General features: G+C 38.0%; 1 protein-coding gene across 2 annotated transcripts; it reads left to right on the top strand.

Moving 5' to 3' along the window:
• The first annotated feature begins 3,790 nt into the window (after positions 1–3,790).
• On the top strand, positions 3,791–21,972 carry Gorab (golgin, RAB6 interacting). 2 transcript variants are annotated; one of them, XM_076831717.2, is made up of 5 exons: positions 3,791–3,935; positions 7,917–8,277; positions 10,617–10,718; positions 13,439–13,579; positions 19,881–21,972. In XM_076831717.2, the coding sequence occupies exons 1-5, from the start codon at positions 3,800–3,802 to the stop codon at positions 20,326–20,328; spliced, it is 1,188 nt and encodes a 395-aa protein (XP_076687832.1). In that variant the 5' UTR covers positions 3,791–3,799; the 3' UTR covers positions 20,329–21,972. The 2 variants fall into 2 exon arrangements, with proteins under 2 accessions (XP_076687832.1, XP_076687833.1); XM_076831718.2 differs by lacking the exon at positions 3,791–3,935 and having other exon boundaries at positions 8,194–8,281.
• Positions 21,973–23,529: the final 1,557 nt, after the last annotated feature.

Here is a 23,529-nt window from a genome sequence, read left to right as displayed (position 1 = left end):
GAAGATGACAACTCCACCGAAGGGCCATCTCTGTCTACCCACCATGCCAAAGAAATAAGCCCTTGGTTTTCAGCTTTATATGTTCTAACCTGCCTTTTCCTGGGCATAGGCCTTTTTCTACCAGCCCTAAAGACTGGACGACATGCCAGAAATTAATGCTGTTTCTTTTCATAGCTGCAGGGTACATTCATGGACTTCTCCCTGGAGGAAATCCATGCCTTCAACACATGGATATGGGGCCTCCTGGCCTTCTTCTCCAACCAACTGACCTCCCTCCCTCCCTCCCTCCCTCTAAACGACGCCCCTACTCAGCAGGAAGTAGCCAGATGGAATACGGTGTCCCCAAACCAAAACAAAAAAGGGAGAAATTTTGGTAAAGATGGCGCCCAGAGCGCTTCTCTTCCAGAAGCTCAGGTCCATGACGCACTGAATGGCGCAAACCATCACCTCCAATCCCTGTGAATGGTGCGAACTTTGAATGGCGCACCTCCAATCCCTGAAGTCGCACAAACTCTCGGCCAATAAAGAAGTTAACAGCCATCCCCCCCAAAAAAAGTCAACGAATACAAATAATTTAGAAATTGTAATTAGTGCTAAGAAAATGGGGGTGCCACTCTTATAGGACAATCATAAAAATCTATGTGGACACTGAGGTCAGAACCTGAGATGCAAGAGGAACCACTCAGACAAGGGAAACAGGAAACATCATAGCTTAGGGAACAGCATTGGAGCCTGGCATGGTGTTACTTGCCTGTGATCCCAACAGGTCAGGAGGTTGAGGTAGGAGGATGGTTAGTTAGAGGCCAGTCTCAGCAACTTAGTGAGAATTTGTCTCAAAATAAAAAATAGGAAGGGTAGGATATGGATAAGCACCCCTGGGTTCAATGGGCAGGGGGTGGGGGTAAGCACTGGGATAGCCTTGGATGGACAATAAGAGGTTGAGGGTGGGCAGGGGAAGGAGATCTGGCAAATTCTAAAACCCAAAGGAAAGTCAATTTGGAACTTAGGGAGTGTGGAGTGAAGGGAAAGAGAGCCTAATATAAAAGTTAAGCAAAAGCCCTTTAGGTTGGGATTATGTAGGCACTGACATTTTATCCACAGTGTGTTAAGGAGTCATTTTATAGTTTTAATGACTACAGACACTATTGGATTTTTATTTTTCTTCTTTTAATTGCTTTTATTTTTTAAATACATTACAGTGGAACACATCACCATCTTATTACACATATAGAACACAATTTTTCATACCTTTCTTTGTATATAAAGTATGTTTGGATTTTTATTTTTAAAAGATTCCTCTAGCTGTCCTAGTGGAGAATCAACTGGAGGCAATATTATAGTCTCAGTTGTCACAGATGGTTCCCTTTCCATACACACAAAAATGCTCAGTATTACATGCTTTATTTAAGTGAAAAAATAAATGACTGGACTTAAACGAAAGCATAAGAGATGAGAAAGAGGGGTCCTAGGTATTATAGGTCCCCAATATTGGGACTCCCACACATATGTGAAGACAAAATTTGAAGAACTGGAAAAAAAATAGAGCATTTGAGAATTAGGAAAATTCGGCCTAATACTCTGGAAAAGTAGTAGGAAAGTCTGTGACTTAAAAAAACCTTGGACAGCATGCTGCCCACATCCGACCTGTTCCCCTCACCATATACACCAGTCCACCAGTGCCCACCATGGCCACCATTCTAGCAGCTGGAAGGAAGATGGAGCCTGCAAAGGCTTTGATGGCTAAATGAAGAAACCAGGAATGGGACTGACTAAGCAGAAAACAGGCACAAAGGCCAAACCAGATTGTGTCATCACCTTTGAAGGCTGAAGATCAACATAAAAACTGAAAGCACTTTGAAAACAACAGTTTTCTTGTACCCTGGGAGAGAAGCTTGAAGAAACTACAGCTGATGGCAGAAAAACTCAGATGGTCTGTAGCTTTGTTGATGGGTGGTTCAGCATCAGGAATGGGCAGGAAAGCGCAGTAACAAGACAATTTAAAGATGTGAAGTTAGTGGTGGAGTGTGCCATGAGTAATGTCATCTGTACGTGGGTTATGAGAAAGTAGAATAAAAATTCCATCACCACTTTGGACAGGAAGGAATTAGCTGCAAGAATGAAGAGGCTCAGTTCAATGAACAAATCTCCACACTGCATTATTATTATTATTACGTTCAATTTCTCTATCACAAACATTTTATAGGGAACTATTTCAAAATGTTGGTTTAACTAAGACCATCCCTTTGGTTAGTAAATAAATGTGTTTGTGCTAACACAAAAAAACAAACAAAACCCTGCCACCTGAAGCCTATATATTTGAAGGTAGGATCCAAATTTATACTGTAAGCTGAAAAAAATTATCTTAAATCTAGTTTAACACAATTGAGTCATCTGTGGCCCAGCAAAAGCAAATGTAGAGACACTCTCTCCACCCGGGTACAGAAAACTCCCACAGAATATTCTTTGAAGATAAGCTTCCACTAAAATATTATATATCAATTGAAGAAACCAGTCACCATGAGGGAGAGCCAACAGAAACAACAAACATGAGATTTAGAACATTGCAACTGGAAATCATAATTTTATACAGATGGATTTTACTATCTTTTACTATATCTTGCTCATGCTTCAGTTCTCATTCAGGGCCAATGCAAAACCTTTTAAAATACCACAATTACCATCTCTATTAAGATTATGGATAACTTGAAATTCATCCAGAGCGAACCAAAGAAAATTTATGTATAAAGTTCAACATGAGCTCACAAGGTAGTTAAACATTGTTGTTAGATGAACTAGATGGCTGATGCCAGCAAATGGGAAACGGAATTAACTGCTAGAATGCCACTGATTCCCATTTACTATTCTGGAGGTAATCTATGCCTTTAATGTACTGTATTTCCTCTATATTCAAAAACTGGATGAAACTGTACCCTCCATTCCTTCTGGATGGCATTTTACTTTTTCAATGTATTGAAAAATGAATCCACATTTAAAATAAGCGTCTTTGGCAACTCCCCCAAAAGACTGAGAGACCCCAAACGTCTTTCCCCTTCTGATCAATCTTCTAAACCTGAAGTACTCATTCCACTTTTTTCTCTTGGTGTGATGTCCTATTGTCCACCTGCTCCTCCATTTCAGTTTTTCAAAACACACTGTTAACATACTAAACCCAAAGTAACACCTCGGACTTTCAAAGATGAACCCAGATAAGGTTTTGTTATTTCTTTCTTAGATACAAAACAGCCAAGAGAGAAATCTAAAACTAGAACTCAGCTCCCTGAACTCGCCCTGACCTACGAGTACCACGACGACACGCGCATCTTTCCACCTCCTAAACGCCCCCAGAGTTGGGGACAGGAGGCCCAGGGGGGTTGGCGCTTAAGACAGAACTCGAGCCGGGACGCAGAGGACGCTCGGGAAGTGTCGCCCGGCGGCCCCGCCTGGGCCGTGCGCTGGGAGGACTGACGGCCGGAGCTGCAGCTTGCACCCTCCGGGAAAGGCCTCGGCAGCGCGTCCTCAGGCGGGGAGCCGCCGCGGCCCGCCCCCATTAACGGCCTAGTCTGAGCCCTCGGGCCGGTCTCCCTGCCGCCCCTTTCCCCTCTCCACTTCGGCGCTCCCCCCTCATCTCTCGAGGGCTGCAGAGAGCGCAGCGGTGGGGTGCCACCGGCCGTGGCCCGCAGCCGGCCCAGCAACGCCGGACGCAGCCTCCGGAGGACCCGGACACCAACCGTGGAGGGACCCCGTGCCCAGAGTGCGGCGCGCTGATTGGCTGGCCACTCGCGGCCGCGGCGGAACCCGGATGTGCCGGGGCCGCCGAGCTGGCAGTCCGGGCTTTGCGAGTAGGGCGCGCTCGGGGTGCCGGAGGCCGGGGCCCATGGCGCGAGACTGGGCGGGCTTCTCCGAGGAGGAGCTGAGGAGACTGAAGCATAACAAAGGTAACGCGGTGTGCGTCCGGAGTTCTGCTCCCCGGGCCTGTGGTGGCGAAGGGCGGGGCTGCGGCTCCCGGGAGAGAAGGGGGCGTGGAGCCGGGAGCTTGGGCCGCGCTGCGCGGCCTTGACCCGGAGGCTCTGCCGGGGGCGCGGGAAGGCGGCTGGAGCCAGCTGGCGCCGCCGCTCTCCGGAGCCGGGTCCGAACGACCGACTGCGGCCTGGGAGCCGAGGCGAGCCCGCAGTCTGGCTGCCTCCGGTAGGGAGCGCGGGGGGGGCGGTCCGCGGAGAGAAAGGTGGGGGGCACCTGCGCACGGTTGGCCGGGCGCGTTCACGCCGACGGCGGCGCGGGGAGAAGGGGACCCTGACTCTGACCCTGACCCTGACCCTGACCCTGACCCTAACCCTAACCCTAACCCTGACCCTAACCCTAGAGCCCAACAGGTGCCAGAGCTGGGGTTTCTGAGAGAGTAGTCTGCAGGATGGCCTGCGCTTCCGGTGCCAGGGGGTCTCGCACTTTCCAGTTCTTGACAGCAATCCAAAGGGTTTTTGAGAACTTAGATGTGAAGTCGTGTGTGTGTGTGTGCTTACCTTCACACAGAAATTTGTGTCTATTCACACACGTACGGTGTACTTCTCCCTCTTGCTTGGCTTTATGAGTAAGCATATTATTTTTAAATGTATTTTGATGAAGGAATTAAGCTTTCAGTGACTTGGTGGGGAACTCTTAGTGATGTAAACTGTGCTTTGCTTGTGATTGAATTTTCATAAAGGTCTGTATAGTGATTCTGGTAGTGCACACCACTTTTGTGAGAAGTTCGGGCCACTCTTGGTACCATAATTTATTTGGGGAGTAGTTAAATAAGTCTTGCTAAGCCGTTTATTAGTTTGTGGGAAAATTGGATGTGACTCAATAGCCTGTACACTTTAAGCAAAGATGTGAGAATAATCCAGGACTGACGAATGCAAAAGGAAGTAAATTAATAAGATTAGGATGATGTAGGTTATATAAATTGGGAAATTTTGACTGTTCCAGAGACCTTTAAAAACTGTAGCAGAAAAGTTGTGCCACAGTGAGTGGTTAACTGACTCTGTCTAGCTTGATGTACTCAAATTATCTCATCATCCAGTCACATATGGATGTGTTTTCAACGGGCAGTCACATATCCAGATGTAGCGTACAAGTACTCATGCTTCTGGTCTGAATTCCAAGTTCCAAGTATCACTTTTTGCACTAGAGATGCAAAAATAAGCAAAGCATCCCATTCCTGCCTTCAAAGAGCTTATAGCCTAATGAGAAAGACCATGAAACTATTCGAATGTAGATTTTGTCCAAAAGTTGGCTGTGGTACTAGGGATTGGGTGGAGTTTGGGAATCTTTCACAGACATTAATGTGTTAGCAGAGGTGAATTTCCCAGGGCAAAGAAGATTTAATTAATGTAGGAGCCCAAATTAAACAAAACAGTTGTTAACTAAAACTATACTTTGAATTATCTCTATGCTTTGGGATTGGTATAAGGTGGTAAAGACCTGAATTTCAAGGTCCATGATACAGTAGTGAAATGTGAGGGCATAGACTCCAGATCACTACTCTATAACTACCTTCAGGACAAAGATGCTAACTTTGTATAACTGGGCACAAACATGATGATTGGCGTAACGACCCCAGGACTGCCTCTAAGTCCTTTCACCTTGTATTTCTCGTTTGTAAAACTCTAAGAATTGGATCTTTAATGTTAAGGGCCCTCCCAGCTGTTCTCCAGCCTTAAAAATATAATTAAACAATCTAGGAATATGGAATTGATCGATAGCAAAAGTGAGGACAATATACCCTAGAAATGCTTGAATGTACATTGAGGAACTTGGTCATTATTCTTATTTATAATATTAAAGAGTTAAAAGCAACTGAAGTATTCATTAATGGGGGAAGAGATAAATAAGTTGTGCTCTAATTAAAAGATAATTTCAAAGATAGAAGCATTTGAAAAGTGAAAAGAAGGAGCAAGTTGGAGGCATATATATATATATATATATATATATATATATATATATAAATAATATGATAATTTGTATAAAATCAAAATCATTTCAAACAGATATATTCCTTTAGGAATACAGGAAAACTATAAAGAAAGTCAAAGAAATACCAAGTTCAGGTTGGTGGGGATGCAAGAGAAGGAATGTGATTAGGAAGGAGTGAATACCCAGGGAATTTCAAAGTTAAGTTCAGCTGACATAACAAGTAACCTTAAAATAATAAAAATTTATTTTTTACTCCAGTATTATGTCTAACATAGGTTGCCAGGTGACTCTGCTACATGTAATCATTCCACACCAACATTTGGTGCTGTCATAAAGGAGTTCACAATGGCAGGAGGAAAAGAAGATGGAAAAGTGAACACTGGCAGTTAAATGCTTTCACCAGTACATGACATGTGTTATTCCTACTTACATTTCATTTAATAAACTAAGTTATATGATTTGGGGCATAGGAAATAGTTTTCTTGTATGTTCCAGAAGAGAAGGAATATGCTATCCTTGAAGAGTTGTGATTTTTTATTTTGTTTGTGGTACTGAGAATTGAGGCCAGGAGTACTTGACTACTGAGTTGTACCTCCAGCCCCTTTTATTTTTTATTTTGAGATAGGGTCTCGCTAAAGACCAGGCTGACCTCAAACTTGTGATCCTTCTGCCTCAACCTTCTAGGTAATTGGAATTAAAGTGTGTGCTACCATACCCTGCATAGTGCTTCTGTCTTTGAAATTATCTTTTAACATACCTTGTTTAATTCTTCCATTAACTCCATGAGTTAAATAAAGCTGATAATTTTCAGTTGATTGACAGATGAAGAAACTGAGATATTGAATGATAAAATGGTTTGCCTGATAGAGCTGGTCTGTAAGCAAAACTGGGCTGTGACTTCAGAACTTTTAATTCCTCTTTGGGAAACTTAAGTAACAGGAGTGTGTTGCTTCAAAAGCCAATATGTAGAATTTAAAAGACCTACTTGAGTTGTTCATTTATAAGGACTCATACTTTCATTTTCCAAGCATTTTATCGAAAATATTATTTACAGATCTTATTAAATATAGTATGAATGTAAGTCATATTCTCCATTTGTCTGCCCTAAGAGATTAAGATTGGCATAGACAGTCCAAAAAATATAATAGAAATATTATTTAGTTTATGCTTAGAAAAAAATTCATCCAATTATTTTATATTTCTCTTCTGCTTTGTTAAAGCTACTATTAAAATTAGTTTGAATGCATTAATTAGAGCCTGGCTAGACTTTGGGAGATACAACCTTCAGTTGTTTTGCAAGATAAAATAAAACAATAGAATTTATTAATTAATTTCTAATTCCTAGAATTATGAGACTTTAGTCAATTATATTTATTAAAAGTGTCCACCTGTGTATAAAATTGCCCCTAAACCTGTTAGAAAAGTAAAGAAGGGAATCTGTTTGCAAACTGATGACCAATTTATTTCAGGAGAACAGAGAGAACCATAAATCAGAGTCAGGACAAGACAGAGAATTTAGTTGTTTACCTAGTTTGATCAGAATTCTTATAGGCAGATATCAAATCACATTTAAAAAGAAAAGCAGTGATATCCATGAAATCATGAAAAACTGTGTAATTTGACTAATATATTTAAAAATAAATATAAAATCATTAAAATAAAAAAATTTGCATCCAGGCAACAAAAAAAAAAAGAAAACTTGCTTTGTGTTCCAAGGCCCACTCTCAAACAAATGGATTTTCTGTTAAGATAAATTGAGAGCTGGGTTTTTGTTAAATTATCAGCAATATGGTGTTTGAACTATTGAACTTTACAGAAAAATGGCTGACTTTCTGGGCTTGGAGAATCAGGTAGAAGGATCTCTAGAATTTTTGTCAAAATTTAATATCAGTGTTTTATTTTCTTAAAGAAATTATAATTATTCTTTGCTCACACAAATTAATTTTTTTTCATCCCCCTTTACATAGATCCATTTGAACCACAGCGCCGTCTCCCTGGGAAGAAAACTCGACAACAATTTCAGCGAGAAAAAGCACTTCTAGAACTAAGCCAGAGACTCGGACTTCAAGATGGATCAGCCTCGTTACCTCCAGAGCAGCTGCTTTCTGCACCAAAACAGAGACTTAACACTCAAGAACCACATTCTTCTTCTTCTTCTACTCTTCCTAGTCCTCTTACACTCTCCTCTCCAGTTGGTGATGGAAAACCACAGGGTATTAAAAGTCAATCAAGGGAACCAGGACTTGAAAATTCCCATGATGGTCACAAAAATGTTGAGGTCCTACCTCCAAAGCCTGATTGCAAATTGGAGAAAAAGAAAATGGAATTGTTAGTAAGTCTATGAGACTTCTCATTTTACTTCCCCCTCCCCCTTTGTAATTTGAGGAAAGTTGGTTGGTTGGTTGGTTTTAACATTTTCTCTGTCTTATATTCAAGCCTTGAAATGTTATCAGGAAGCTTGGAAAAGTAGCTACCAGCTAAATATAGTATGAGCAAATCATTCTTAGCATTTTCTTTTATATCATTCAGTCTTCAGGCTAACCCTACAATGTATGTTTATTATTTTCACTTTATCTGGTACTCAGAACAGGTGTCCTCTTCCTAAAGCTAATAAACAGCTAGTAGTAGAGTTCAGATACACAAATATGTCTATATCCAAAGTCTGTGACCTTTATACTCACCAAAAGTAGTTCTTGTGGGTATTGTACCACTTCCCAAGTTGAACTCACTTTTCACTTTTTAGATGACATCTCCATTGTTTCAGAAAGGAGTATTTATGAAGACACATGAAGAGGTGGGCCAGTGAGAGAGTGTAAGAAACTGAGGGACTAATTATATAATTCAGTTGCACCACTAGATTTCTTTTCTTTATTTACTTAATGTGGTTGTACTAGAAACAACATACATAATTTGTGGAAATTGCCATTCTGTGTCTTGTGAATTCATTAAATAGCAATAAGGGAAAAATGATGACTTTTGTTTTAGTTTTTTTTTTTTTTTTCAAAATATTTTGTATGTTTTTCTAATCCCTGGTGATCCAGATTCTATACATGAGTTTATAAATGTTTAATGCCTATCAGGGATTTATAACTAAGAATTTAGGCAAGAGATATAAGATCACATGGATTATGAAACCAACACTGAAAGAGTGTTTAGTTTACCAACAGAAGCCTGAAATCATTGGGGGTGGGGGGGTGTAAGTTTAAATTAAGCTGGACAATTTAGATTGGGCGTCATTAGGAAAATTATTCTTTTTTAAAAAACACTGAATATATTCATATTTTTAAAGAAGACAAGTAATCTGAGGAGCCATTAGTGAAAAGGAAAAATTCAGAGGTTATAAGCAGGGGAAAGGAAAGCTGTATCCTGTAGAATGCTCTAAAGTGACTTCTCACTTCTCTGAGAAAGGAAAAGGATAAGCCAGAGAATTGTGTAGAAATAAAGAATTACAGAAGGGCTTGGAAAGAGAGGCAGCATGGGGCTGGGGATGTGGTTCAAGCGGTAGCGTGCTCACCTGGCATGCTTGCGGCCTGGGTTTGATCCTCAGCACCACATACAAATAAAGATGTTGTGTCCGCTGAAAACTAAAAAATAAATATTAAAAATTCTCTCTCTCTCTCTCTCTCTCTCTCTCTCTCAAAAAAAAAAAAAAAATAGAGGCAGCATGTCTAGTGAGTTTGCTGACACAGCCTTGTTCTAAGGCCTCAGAGGGAGAAATGATCTGATCAAAGTTATGGTTAGAGAAATACTGGGTGTTATTGTATTTGCAGATCATTTGAGGGACAGTGCCAGGTGAGCTGGAACTAGGCACCTGGTGAGGAGATCTATAGTAGAGAAAATGTAGGATGACCCATGCCAGCACTAAGGCAGAGCTGGAGCGATGAAGTGAAGAGGTATCCATTTGGAAGTGGTTACCAGGTTTGCAAGTAGAGAATTTGGAAGTAATGGTGGTAAGAGATGACAATAATTGGAATAAATAGGTTTGTTGTTGTTTAATTTGATTTGACATCAAATTCATGACTTTATGGTAAATTTGAATATATTTCTTTCAGAATTGATCTGTTTGGAAGACAATACATATTTTTGGATATTTGAAGACTTTTTTTAGCCCAATTCCATTTGGCTTTAGTTCATAGCATATAACTGTATTTTAAAATGTTTAAAGAGTTGGAAAAAAGTGAGCAAATTGGAAGAAAATATGTGAAATAAACATTGGCTATTGTCTTAAGAATGTTAAACTGGTGGGAACTTTTCATTATAGAATATTCTAAAAGGTATGACATGATCTCAGCTACAGAATGATTTATTTGATCTCAATTTTGCATATAATACATAATTAACTTACACACATTTCTTTGTACTCTTTAAAAAAGTGCTACAGTATTCTGGCTTCCAGTTTGTGGGATCCTAGATTATATACATATAATGGATTTCAAAGGTCCAATTTATGTAACCCTTTTTACTTCCTTCAGATCATAGTCTTTGTTCCTTCTAGAGTAGAATAATGAGCTGCAGATGGGTTTCTTTTAAGAGGACTTTTGAAAGAATATATGTAATCTTCCTGATTAAATTTTATACATAGGAAACAGACTGGTGAGGTGTGGAATAGGGCAGAAGTCTCTTTCATAATCTTGTCTTTATACCTTTTTTTTGCTCTTGCTCTCTAGGCAAGAAAAATCTCGTTGGGAAATCCTTCAACAAGAACAACGACTAATGGAAGAAAAAAATAAACGTAAGAAAGCTCTTTTGGCTAAAGCAATTGCAGAAAGGTGAGGCTTCTGAACCAGGAGAGCTTGTTTAACCTACTGTCAGTTTTGCTGTGTTTTATGTTTTCCCATGCCCATTCTAATAAACTGGCATTTTCTCTACGACCTTTACTTTTAATGATAGTTAAACAAGTTGCATTTCATAAATGATATTGAAGTTCCAGTTCTAATTCATTAAGGGAGGCTTTTTAAGCATGTATCATAATGAATTTATAAATGCAGTAAAATTAAAGCCAAGGACCAGCATCTGATTTCAGTTGTAACCATGTACACATTCATCAGGGAAGCAGTCAAAAGCTATCAGTGTATGCAAAAGTACAACGAAAGCAGGTTTTAATTTTGATGTGGAGAAACCTTAATTATCTGACCTATATAGGAGAAAGGTTATTCTGCATAAGGACTTAACGCTGCAACCAATCTTAGTTGTGTTTCCTATGGATATTTCTCTTAATTTACCTTTTAATTTAGCCTTCTATTGTTGATGCAAGATAACCGTAATGAACACTGCATGAGATTTTCTAGCACCTCCCAATGTTAGTTTGTCAGTGGTCCCTTCTTACTTACTGTGCTAAGTTGGCTCACACCTGTAATCCTAGTGACTCTGGAGGCTGAGGCAGGAGGATTGCAGGTTGGAGGCCACCCTACACAATTTAGGGATACCTTGTCTCAAAGTTAAATATTTTTTAAAAAAAGGGCTGAGGATGTATGTAGCTGAGTGGTAGAGCAGTTGTCTAGAATGCACAAAGCCCTGAATTTAGTCTCTAGTACTACAAAATAAAATAAAACAGATAAATAAAACACATAATTTGCTATACAGTACCAGCCTCAAATGGCAATGTTTTTAGTTACTAATTTCCTGTGGCCTTAGGAAATAAAGCAGGGGTTAAGAACATTGTGAACTTAATGCAAACAAGTATTTGATGGCATTTTCTTTTCAGACCTCTGAAAAAGTCTGGCAAAACTATTATTGCTTGAGGCTGGAATCTATATATATAGATAGATACAGGGGTCAGGGAAGAGGTGAAACAAAGCAGGTTGCATTTAAGGGGGATTCAGAACTTGATCAGCTAGAGGGATGTATGCATTTGAAAATGACATTTTTCTTCTGCTGGTGCACCTCCTTCTTTCATGAAGCATGGGAGATATGCAGCTCACTGACTTAAGTATGTTTCAAGAAAAAGAACAATGTGTGAAAGAGAAATGCCCTCTTTTTCCCCACAAGTGGTTATTTTCAAAAAGCATTGTCATAGGCTTCCATTTAGAAAAAGTATAGAATGACTTCTCACTTCTCTGAGAGAGGAAAAGGATAAGCCAGAGAATTGTGTAGAAATAAAGAATTACAGAAGGGCTTGGAAAGAGAGGCAGGGGGTTGTGGATTTTTTTGGCAGGGGTTGTTTTCTGGGTACTGGGTTAAATTGCTGAGACTGGGCTTGAACTTGCTTGCTGTCCTTCTGCCTCTGCCTCCTGAGTGGCTGAGAGTACAGGGTGTACACTGCTGCATCTGGTGGGGAGACTGTTTACTGAGGCTTTTACAAGATTCACAGGCTCAGACTTCTCTCAGTGTTTCTGATTTAAGATGGAGAACACTGATGCTGATAGAAATGTAAAGAATAATGCATCATGGATAGATTGTTAATAAATGGATTATGAAGTATTTGATGTAAAAGTCATACTGGTTAAGTGAACTGTGGTGGGTAGAATGTAAGGATAAACGCATGGTGCAGTGGAATTGGGAATGTGAGTTGCCATGTGATAGTCTCATGTAGGGTTTTCTTCTACATTGAGAATGTGTGAGATTTTGAAATCAGTGAATCAGGATTAAAAGTTTGGGTTTGTATTTGCTACTCTGTTTCTAAAGTGTATGCCTGGGGTGGTGCAGGAACTGAGAGATGATGAAGTGGAACTTTTCAGTTTTGCTAATATTTCAGCAAAGTTAACACAGGTGCATTAAAATAGATTGGAAATTCATCTACAGCTTAAATTCTTTTATATATATTTTTATATAAATATGAAATATTTTTAAATGCTCTAATTTTACCTGTTTTCTCAAAAGAATAGAACTCTTAAAAACATAATTTTTATTTTGAAATTACTATAAGTAGTATATTTGATGCTCATTTAAGATTTTATAGGTATCCCACATCTGGGAAAATAAAACTTAGTGAGGTAGACAAGGAAATAAAAGAGTATTTTGGTTTTGAGCCCCACAAATAATTTTGAGGACCTGTAATTTTACCTAGAGAACAAAAAAATCAAAGCAAGAAAAGTAGAGAAATGGGGCTTATGACAGTTAAAAACAAGTAGATGTTTTCAGACTTTTAAAGAAATGTTTAATACAGGCATCTATTCTTCATGTCAGGTAAGACTCAAATGGAAATGGGCTTAATAAGTAGAGGAATTTAATACTAGAATTTTAAAAAGCTGTGTTGGATGCTTCAATTAAAGGGAATACAGATATGTTCTTTTATATATTTTTGTTTTTCCTTGTTTATGAAGTAGCATGTGCTTATAGAAAATTTGGAAGAATAAGCAGAAAAAAACAAATGTGGTTTTAGAGATAATATGAAAATATTACTAACATTTATTTAAATTCTGACTTTTTTCCAATTTAAAAAATCATAACTATAATTATATATTCAGTATCTTGTTTTTTTCCTTACATTATGTATGGATACATCTTTTTAAAACTTTTTTTTTACCCACTCATGTTCTTGATTTTCTAGATCTAAAAGAACTCAGGCAGAGACCATGAAATTAAAGCGGATCCAGAAGGAGTTACAGGCTTTGGATGACATGGTGTCTGCTGACATTGGAATCCTCAGGAACCGGATTGATCAGGCCAGCCTGGACTATTCATATGCACAGTGAGTGAGGGAATCTGAACCTTGATCAAGGGTTCTGGTATAGTTCCTGTTTATCACTAGCCAGGCCCATAGCTCTTAAGCATATTATCATTTAAGTCTCTTTTCAACCCTAGTAAGTAATGTTTGTTCTCTTTTGTGCTAATTCAGTGTGTCTTCTTCTGTGGTGTCTTCCTGTCTTCTGCTTTACCAGCTTACCTTATTGTGTCCCTGTTAGAGAGTTTCCTGTATTTTTCTTTGCATTTAGTTTTTCTTTGTATACCTCCAACTATTTAATGTTTGGGACCCTTGTTAATCTTTTAGGCTCTAGCAAAGTAAACATCTGAATGGCTTGTCCCCAAACTGTTAACTCTATAACACCAAATCTGTGTTCTTTGCCATTAAGATTTGTGATCATTTGATAATGGCCTTTGTGGGGTTACAGCCTGATTCTCTTAATTTTCTTCAAAGCCAGAAGATCTAGTTTATTTCTTATAAGCTTGTGACTATTTTAAGAAAATACCATTCTTTCTTAGAATCTTCAAAGTTCATTTCTTATTTTTTTAAATTATATGTACAAAAGGTTTGATTATTTTGTTTCCTTGGCTTCAACTATTGGCATTTTTATAAAGAGGCAAAAATCATCATGGAGTATTTTTAAAATGAACTAACACATGTAAAGAATTACATGGACTTTGCAAACAGATAAAAGGGCAAAAAAAAAAAAAAGTCCAATTTCAGGGTTTTTCAGTCCCTTTAACATTTCTTTAATCATCCTGGTTTGTCTTTTCTCACAAGGGAATGCTGTGTTAATGACTTGGTTCTGCATTTTCTCTGTAACACTAGAAATCAATCGGAATGCCTCATTAGTCCAGGGTAAACCACAACATCAGAATGTTTATGTAACAATTTAATAAAGTGGAAATGCTTGATTATGGTTTTTAATTCACTGTTTAGTGTTTAAGAAAGAGGTTTGTGGTTGTCCTTGTGATTTTGTAATTGTTATTTGACCATATGCTATTAGACATAATGGTTAGCCTTTATTAATTAATAGCTTAAATTAATGCCATCAGTAGCTGATAAGCAGAGGTTCCAGATTCCTATTAATAAGGCCATTGAGGAAGTAACCAGGATTTTAAGATTAAACTAAGCCTTGATTTTTAGCATCTTTTATTCTCTGTAATATGAGTTTGCCAGAGAACCTTTTTTATGCCTTTTCAGCCTTTTATCTGAATAATTCATAGTATAAGGTCCATTGCTGAGTATCTCAACAAAAACTAATTCTGTGCTACTGGTGAATGGAGAAGGACACCTTTTCATACCGAATAGTATATAAGAAATGTCAGTTTTGACCTTCAGAGAACCATAGTGACAGTAGAATTACTAGTTAAAAGAGAAAACATCCCATAATATATAAATATCCTTAATGAGCTTTTAGTGTATTTTTACATCTCTAATGAGCTAAAGATATCAGTTCCTCGTGGTGTTGATGTGGCGATGTGTTAATGGATGCAGTGTGAAACTGTTCTTAAAAGCCTCAGCTCTTGGTGAAGTCAGAGAAAAGCATCAAAAAACTGCGACTGGATTCAGGGTTGGTTGTTAGTGATGATATTATGCAGTGTTTTGTAAGTTTGCATTTGTGGTTACAGGGAAGTTATAGGTTGGTATAAGATAATGGTCCAGATTTCTACTGGAAGGTAATCCTCAGGTTGTTGATTTCTGTGGGAGATTTCCTTAACTTTTTCTTTTTTTTAAATAAAAATTATATCTTAAATTTTCTAGTCCTGAATCAGTGCTATGTCCTCAAAGGTTCTCAGTAAATAAGCAAGAATTTGCTTTAAAATTGACGAGTGTGAAGCAACCTTAGGATACGTCACCTCTGAGAAGACCAGCACTTTGCCACGGACCTGAGAGCTGCTGTTGCTGCTGTGCACAGCTGTAGGGCAGGACTGCCCCAGTGCCATACAGACCACCTAGAACATGGAGCCGACGGCATCCAGAGTGTGTTGTTGAACCTGAGTGTACGATGATTACCCCTGTTGATCATCTAGGCTTAAAGGACACCCCTGTGTGTACACACATGCACACAAGAGGGAAATATTTTAAAATCAGATAAAAAGGGATTGTAGAAGGCAACTTTATAAAAACGTGATTGTAGTAAACTTCTTTGTATGAAATAAAATTTGATTTACGAACTGAAAAGAGGAGAAAATTCTTTTCGTAGCACAGGACAACCCCAGTCTTGTAAAATATTGACATTTCTTCCTATTGAAGTTGTTAATTGTATGAGGACATCATGTTTCATTTTTGTCCTTAAAACTATGTTTTTCTTTCCTGGATTCTTGAGTTTGAGGAAATTCACGCAGTATGGATTTTTCTGAAGACTCATAGTTTGAGATCTCACTTAAATATCAGTTTTACTACCTCTACTCTAAAGAGTGTGACTGCATTTGTGTTAGTTTCTTAGGACTGTCATAGCAAATTACCACAGACTGTATGGCTTAAAACATGAGATGCTTCTTCCCGTGCTTTCTTGGAGTCTGGACACTTGCAGACAAGGTGGTGGCCGGCCAAGTTTCCTCAGAGCACTGTGCTCCTTCCTTCCTTCCTGTGCCAACTTCTGGTGGCTTCAGATGTTTCTTGTCCGTGGCCACACTACTCCGTTCTGTGCCTCTAGGATCACATTGCTTCTTCCTCTCTCTCAAAACTTCTCTACTTTCTCATTTCAAAGGATACCTGTGATTGCTTTTAAAGCCCAACTGGAAAATTTCAAGATTAACTACTCCCCAAATACTTAACTTGATCACATCTTTTCTCCTATAAGGTAATTTTTGTATGAGGTAACATTCAAAAGTTCCATGGATTAGGAGGTGTTTTGATGGTAAGCTGTGTTAGCCCACCACAGTATTCATCTTTTAATTTGTCTAATAGCAAAATGTTTTCTTCTGTCAAATGTCTGTTTGCCAACATGCATAGAAAATGAGGAACTATTAACTCTCAACTGTCTTCAATGAAAACTAAGAGCAGTATGTAAAGATGGTGTTTCCAATCTTCTCTTACACCTTTTTGAGGTGACATAGTACTTTAAACAACACAATTAGAAAATCAAGCAGTGATAAATTTATTTCATTATTGCATCATCTTTTTAGATTATTCCACCATTCTCGTTTTCTCATTGTTTACTTTTTAACATAAATGGGAATAATCAGTAAGTAATGATGAAACAATTCCTAGGGTGATGAGATGGAAGAATGTATCAAGATATAGGAAAAATGTATCTTTAATTTCATAATGCACCTTAAGTGAGTGGAGTGTAATAGGAAAGCTCTATCAAATTACAATTCATTTTAATCTATTTTTTTAAGTGAATTTTCTTTGTTTTTTTAAATACTTTCTAAAAGTCCTGGGTTAATGCATACAAAGAGTTAAAACTTCTCAAAACAGAAACTGAGAAAATAAAAGTGCATAGTGAAACTTAATGATATACCGAGGGTTAATAATTTCTTTAAAAATTTCAGAGAAACCAAAACCGAAGGACAGTTTCTAGAATCCTTTAAATAACATTTATTAAATCTCTCAATATCCCTTTAAAATAACAAAGCAATTCTATAATTACATTTCCAGTGCAGTATGTCTCACTGTGGTGTGTATAATGCTCTTATTATTTACTGTGATTTGATCTTATTCACCTGACCCTCAGGCTGGTAGTGTAGTTTGTGAAACTAATCAATATTCTGAATATAAATCATTCTCTACAAGAATATATATGCATGTCTGTGAGTAGGAGGACTTCAAATATATATTAAAAAATACAAAATGTTTAGTGATTTATCTTACAGTGAAAGATCACTGGAAGCCTAGGGACCTATTTGCAAATGTTAATTTCAATTCAGTATTCATGAATACAGTCTGTAAATCTCTGCTAACTGACTTAGGCTGAGGGAGACCACAGACTCAGAGAAGGGAAGTTTGAGTGGGGGAAAGGGCAGTTCTCTATGGAGAATGTTGTCAGGGCTGGCTCTTGCCTTGATGACATTTATAAACAGGATATGTTATAAAATATGGAAATAAGGGACCCAGGTGTTCAACAGAGCTCCTTTAGAACAGTTCTTTTAACTCAGGGGGTACTGAAACACAAATGATTCTCTCATGTTAACTAGGTAATAGTAAAAAAAAAAAGAAAAAAGAAAAGAAAAGAAAAGAAATATGATAAGTGAACATTATATAAATAAGAATTTAAAATGTAAATACTGGGTTCCTAAATTTTCCACAATCTTAATTTTAGATACATGTTTACTAGTACAATAATGATGCTTTTCAATTCTGGTGCTGTGAAGGAGGCTCTGTTTCTTGGGCACTGGGCTAGATGCTTGGCCTATTTGTGCTGTTGAATTTTCAATCATTCCTGTGAGATACTTCAATCCATCACTGCTCTGCAGATAGACCAGGATTCACCAGGGAACTGCCCAGAGTTGCTGTGCTGGAGCTGTCAGTCCCTATGTGCCTCCTGCCTAGCCCCTTCTACAGGAATCTGACTGCTTTTCACTGCAGATGCTGAGCTTGGAGCTTCTCTGATTAGAACAAAGATGGGCTGCTGGCTCCAACATGTTAATCCATAGGCCAGACAGTGGCTCATGGCCACGAACATTAAGAACTCTAAACTGAGATGAATAAGGCCAACCTAGGTTCTCCTGGTATTTACAGAACAGGATCACCGACAGATTGAGTGGAGTGTGATAGGAAAGCTCTAGTGAGAGAAATGGTGTGGCTTCTAAGCTCTGAGGAGAGTAAGAAGCCTTTGATTCTTAGGATTTGCCTGTGAAATTGCCTCTTGTATTCTACAATAAAATTCATTTCCCCCCCCCATATTAGTTTGGATAACTATTCTTTGTATCCAAAGACCAAAGCAAGTGACACACAGTCAATGGCAGAAGAAAGTTTCAAACCCTGGATTTCTAAAATCAAAGCCTTTATGATTCTCACTATATGTCCTTCCAAGACAGAGAATCGTACACTAGGAGACATAACTGGTTTTTGCTATGACTCTTTCACTAAAAAGTACTCCTTACATTGAGTTAATGTAAGTGGGCAATCATGACTGGAAAGCCAAAATGGTCTTCACTAGTGCTAGTGGCAGTTATTTGAAGAACTAGTTGGGAATCAATCTCTTTTTTCCGAAGACAGGAGGAAACCTCTTTCCTTATTGTAAAAAGAAGAGTAATACATTTTATACGTTATGTAGAAAAAGCAAAAGACAGTGAACAAAGATATGACTTTTCTTTTTTACTGTTGTGTTGCAAAAAAAAATAAAAGAATATTTCAGGGTAACTGGCTTCCCTGCTTGAACTTCCCTACCTCGTGTAAGACTGGCACTGCCCATCTGTAGGGTGTACATAAGGGTGAATGCCAAAGAGTGTGATAGTAGTCTTGCTGCTGAGTGAGGAGAGAGAACAGCTCAACCCAGGGATTCTTCCCTGGGGACAGTCTTGCCCTTTACAAGATGTTCAGCAGTGTTTGGAGACAGTCCTGGTTGTCCTAAGTAGTGAGTGGTACTGGCAGCTAGTGAGTGGAGCATCCCACAGTATACAGGGTGGCTTTTCACAATGAAGACTTAAAAATGGCCAATAGTGCCAATTGAGAGAGATCCTGCTTAAACCTGCCTTGGTTTCTTTTCTGCCGTTTTTTTCCTTCTTGCCCTCACCTAGTATTTTGTTGGGTGCACTCTATGTTATATATATTTACCTCCCAACCACCTTCCATATCCTCCATCAAATTGTTTTCTACCTTTTATAATTCATTAATTAAGAGATACAGATTTTCTGCTTTCTCCAACTCTTGTTTTATTTCTTATAAATTATAACCAGTTCTGTGCTGGAGCTAGCTTGTGCTAGTTCATAAGAACAGATTTTGTTCATCTCTTCCCAAATCCATATTTAGTGACATCACATTGGTAGCTTAAAATTGGCGGCAGTGGTAGATACATACTGGCAAAGCTACAAGTCAGAGCTCTCCACCTCCCCCACCCCCACAGACACACATTTCAGAGCTTGCACACCACTGAATTAACAGTCTAAGCCTGCCCTCACTCAAGCACAGCTTCGGAAAGAAGAAGAGAGCACAGAAGGGTGTTGTTAAAGAATGTTGTGAAAGTTTCTGCATCCATTCCTCAGTTCATCTAACATGTAGACAGGTATCTGTGAAGTGTTAATATCCATCTTCATCATACATGCCTTGCCCAATTTTGGAGTTTATTGTTTTTGGCCTTTTTAAAAATATCTTCTTCAATGGAAAACTAATGGCTCAATCTTTGTCCCTGTCCTGACAGGAAGCGATTTGACAGGGCTGAAGCGGAGTATATTACAGCAAAGCTAGATCTGCAGCGAAAGACTGAGATAAAAGAGCAACTCACAGAGCACCTTTGTACAATCATACAGCAAAATGAGCTCCGGAAGGCCAAAAAGTTGGAGGAGCTGATGCAGCAGCTGGATGTGCAAGCTGATGAGGAAACCTTGGAACTTGAGGTGGAGGTGGAAAGACTGCTCCGGGAACAGGAAGCAGAAGCAGGGAAACGAGTGGCTTTTGGAGAAAGACCATGTCAGTCTGCTGAGGAGAGTGTGGCATTACAATTTGTAAAAGAGGACAGAAAACCACAAGAACAGTCTGCTTCCCTAGAGGTAGGCGAACAGTGTGGAAGTTCCAGCAGGATCCCCTGTGTGAGTCCAGACTGCCCCAACCAAGGAATTAATGACATGTCAGCTGCTATGGCCACCTGAAGTGCCAGTGTTCTTTTCAGCTAATATCATGTTCAGTGAAGTGTACTCTCTGTTGTAGATTATACCCTGTCTCTAGAAAGGGCCTCTTTAAAACTTAGTTTTTGTATATGTGATTAGTTTTAAGTAGATTAACATGTTTGGCCATTCCAGAGTCCCCAAATGATAATAATTTTATATCGGGGCATTTTTTTTTAATATTTTTCACTTGTCAATGAACTTTTCTTTTATTTATTTATAAGTGGTGCTGAGAATTGAACTCAGTGCCTCACACATGTAGGCAAACACTACCACTGAGCCACAAGGCCAGCTCCTCAAGGGACATATTTCACCCTGTTTCAGTCCACTATTCTTTTAACCATTATTACTGGGTTAAAATAAGTGACTTAAAGGATGAAGAATATGAGACCCTTGGCTCGAGTTCCAGCACCACATAAAGAAGAAAAGGGTGGAAGAAAAAATACATGGTTAGAGTAATTTTAGACCAAGCAAATACAGAAAGTAAAACAAAAATGACACTCACTGCCTAATCCCACTTGTTTAACTTCTCTTGGGAGAAGTGTTGAAAATGGAAGTCTTGTTTTATGTAATCAATTAAAAGACACAAAAATTAATGTGTCGATAGAGGAAGATCAGGTCGAATTATATATATGGATCTTACTAGAGTTGCAAAATACAACTTGGAAATAGTAGTTTATACACCAAACTACATAGTATATGGTATAGTATAGTTTATGCTATAATGTAGTAGTTTTATATAAAGAACCAAACAGCTTCAGGCAACATTACTTTTAACTTGCCTTTAAATAAAAGTTTTAGTTTACCATTTTAATATTTGTTTGTTGGTTTCGTTGGTTGTTTTATGTAAGTGTGTGTATATAAAAATTTTTTGTATGTGTAATTTTATTTTTAATGTATGCTCTTTTAAAATGACAAATTGATCAGTTTAATTTAGAAAAACATTTCTAACATAAGGCTGAAAATAATACAGAAAATCTTATTGCTACTCCTGATTTTCAAAAACAAATTGATGTATTTTCTTTCTAAAGTTTCTTGTAAATGTGTGTTTTGTATGTTGGACATAAATTATCCTGGCATAAATCATTTTATTATTTTAATATAGTTAGTTAATTAATACTTGACCACTACATTCATTGTGCTATATGTGAAGGGGGTGTATAAACATATTGTAGTTTCGTCCTGAAATCTGTGACTATTACATTAAATGATGATCTATCAGAAATTCCAGAAAATAAAAATAATTGCATTTTAAGTCTTTAAAAAAAGGAACTATTATAAAAAGATAAGAAAGAATATAATGTCATTTTTAAGTAGGTTCGATTGAGGATACGATCTTTTGGTAGTATGGATGATCTTTGTACTTGCATATAATTTAGTTAATAGTATAATTTTCATTACTGACCTCTCTCAATAGATGCATTTATATAGGAGTTGTGTTTTATTTATGGATAACATACACAAAAATTGAAACTTCATTGCCCAAGACACTTTTATTTTTCTAAGGAATAAAGCAGTCTGATATATTTATAATGTGACTTTTTATTTACCTAAAAACACAAGTTTCAAAGAGATAACTGTTTGGGGAAGTGTGTGTCAGTTATGCATTTTGGATTTCCTTGAGGTAGATATAGTCATTCAATTTTGTATGAGAAAATTTATTAACAAATAAAGTTCTATAATATTGTTTAAATAAGGCTATGTATACTATTAATTTTCAGGCTGACTACTTATAAGCTGAATGGAGAAGCGAGAATCATGAAAGAAATGAATCTGATCTTCTGATCATCTTGTTTTATGATGAGGAATTTAAGGGCCAGAAGTTCGACAGTGGCTGATTGGCCAACTGGCTCATTTTAAAGTGCCAGTAAAGTTCTGTACTCCTCATGTATTTATTACATACATCACCTGGTGATGTGCAGCACATCCTTCTGCTTGACAATCTTGCTTTATAACCCATTCAGGGTGTGTGTCTGTGTGTGTGTGTGTAATGCTTTGTGATGAGTAATTGAGGAGCAAACTACTTTGGAGATCTCACTTGTGCTCTTTAAAAGTCTTTTCCAAATTGTTGTAGTTTTCACTTATTAACTTGAAGCAAATTTTATTTGGTTCAACTTGACTTTCTGGATATAGGGCTCTTAAACCTTGATTCACTACTTATTAAAATTAGTCATTTCAGAGAAGGCAAATGTTTGAAAACGTGGTTCTCATTGCAGTGAAATAGTTTTTTTGTTTTTCCCTCAAAATTTTCACCTCTATATAATTATGCTGAATTCCAGCACTTGCAGGTGGTGGTCAATCTTTGTATCACTGAGGGTGTAGTGGTTTCCACGTCAGATGATAAAAATCTCTGATTGGAATTCCATGATCTTATTTTATTGCTGGATTGGCATTTGAATTACAGAGTACAGCTCAGCTATAAATGTCTCATTCTTTGGAATTAGCAATATAGGCTTGAGGAGCTTACCTAAGAATTCAGCCACAACCTCTTCTGTGGTGTTGGCACAAAACGGATTCTAGTTATTCTGGCCCAGGCCATTCCCATGACCTTTATAAATGATGTTTTGGGGTTTGTTTTTATAAGGAGCCAAGTAAGCATTTTAAAAGGCTCTGATAGATATAACTCAGTCTGCCAGACAAGACCTGAGGCCACTCTGGACCCGGGTAATTATCTCTCTTCTCAACATAGATCTACCCGGGGCCTGACTTGAACTGCTCTCTGGAGGGATGAAGCAGAACACTATTCTCCAGTCTGCCTTCAATGTTAGGCTACTTTTGCAAGCTTCTAATATCAACAGCTGTCTTAAAAATGCAGTGTCATCTCTTTATACAGTTGATCAGACAACTTCGTGTAGCTACTTTACATGGTGGTGATGTTTAAGAGGGATGTGATCTGGGCCTTTGTCCTTATGCAGCTTATAGTCTAATTGAGGGAATAAGATTTAGACTCACAAAAGGCCAATGGAGGAAATGCTTTAATAATGGTAAGCGAAATAAGTGTTTGGAAAGCTAAATGTGGATATCCCTCCAGAACTCCCCAATTTTTCCAACACTCCTAATTTTAAATATTCTGTCTAATGTTTGGCAATATATGGAGGTGTCTATGACAGCCATATTTTTTAAGTTAACTTTTAGTACTGGGGAACAATATAAGTATAACCAAAATAAAACCAAAAATTCATGATG

This window comes from Callospermophilus lateralis, chromosome 13, assembly GCF_048772815.1.
Source record: "Callospermophilus lateralis isolate mCalLat2 chromosome 13, mCalLat2.hap1, whole genome shotgun sequence".
Taxonomy (NCBI): Eukaryota; Metazoa; Chordata; class Mammalia; order Rodentia; family Sciuridae; genus Callospermophilus; species Callospermophilus lateralis.
Note: the sequence above shows the minus strand (reverse complement) of the source record. Positions and strands in the feature narration are given on the sequence as shown.

What these genes read in the sequence shown, in the direction of transcription:
- Gorab (XM_076831717.2), top strand. Translation starts at nt 3,800, where the DNA reads ATGTGCCGGGGCCGCCGAGCTGGCAGTCCGGGCTTTGCGAGTAGGGCG. An exon ending in GAGACTGAAGCATAACAAAG is followed by an intron (nt 3,936 to 7,916) that starts GTAACGCGGTGT and finishes CCCTTTACATAG; the next exon opens with ATCCATTTGAACCACAGCGC. An exon ending in GAGAAAAAGAAAATGGAATT is followed by an intron (nt 8,278 to 10,616) that starts GTTAGTAAGTCT and finishes CTTGCTCTCTAG; the next exon opens with GCAAGAAAAATCTCGTTGGG.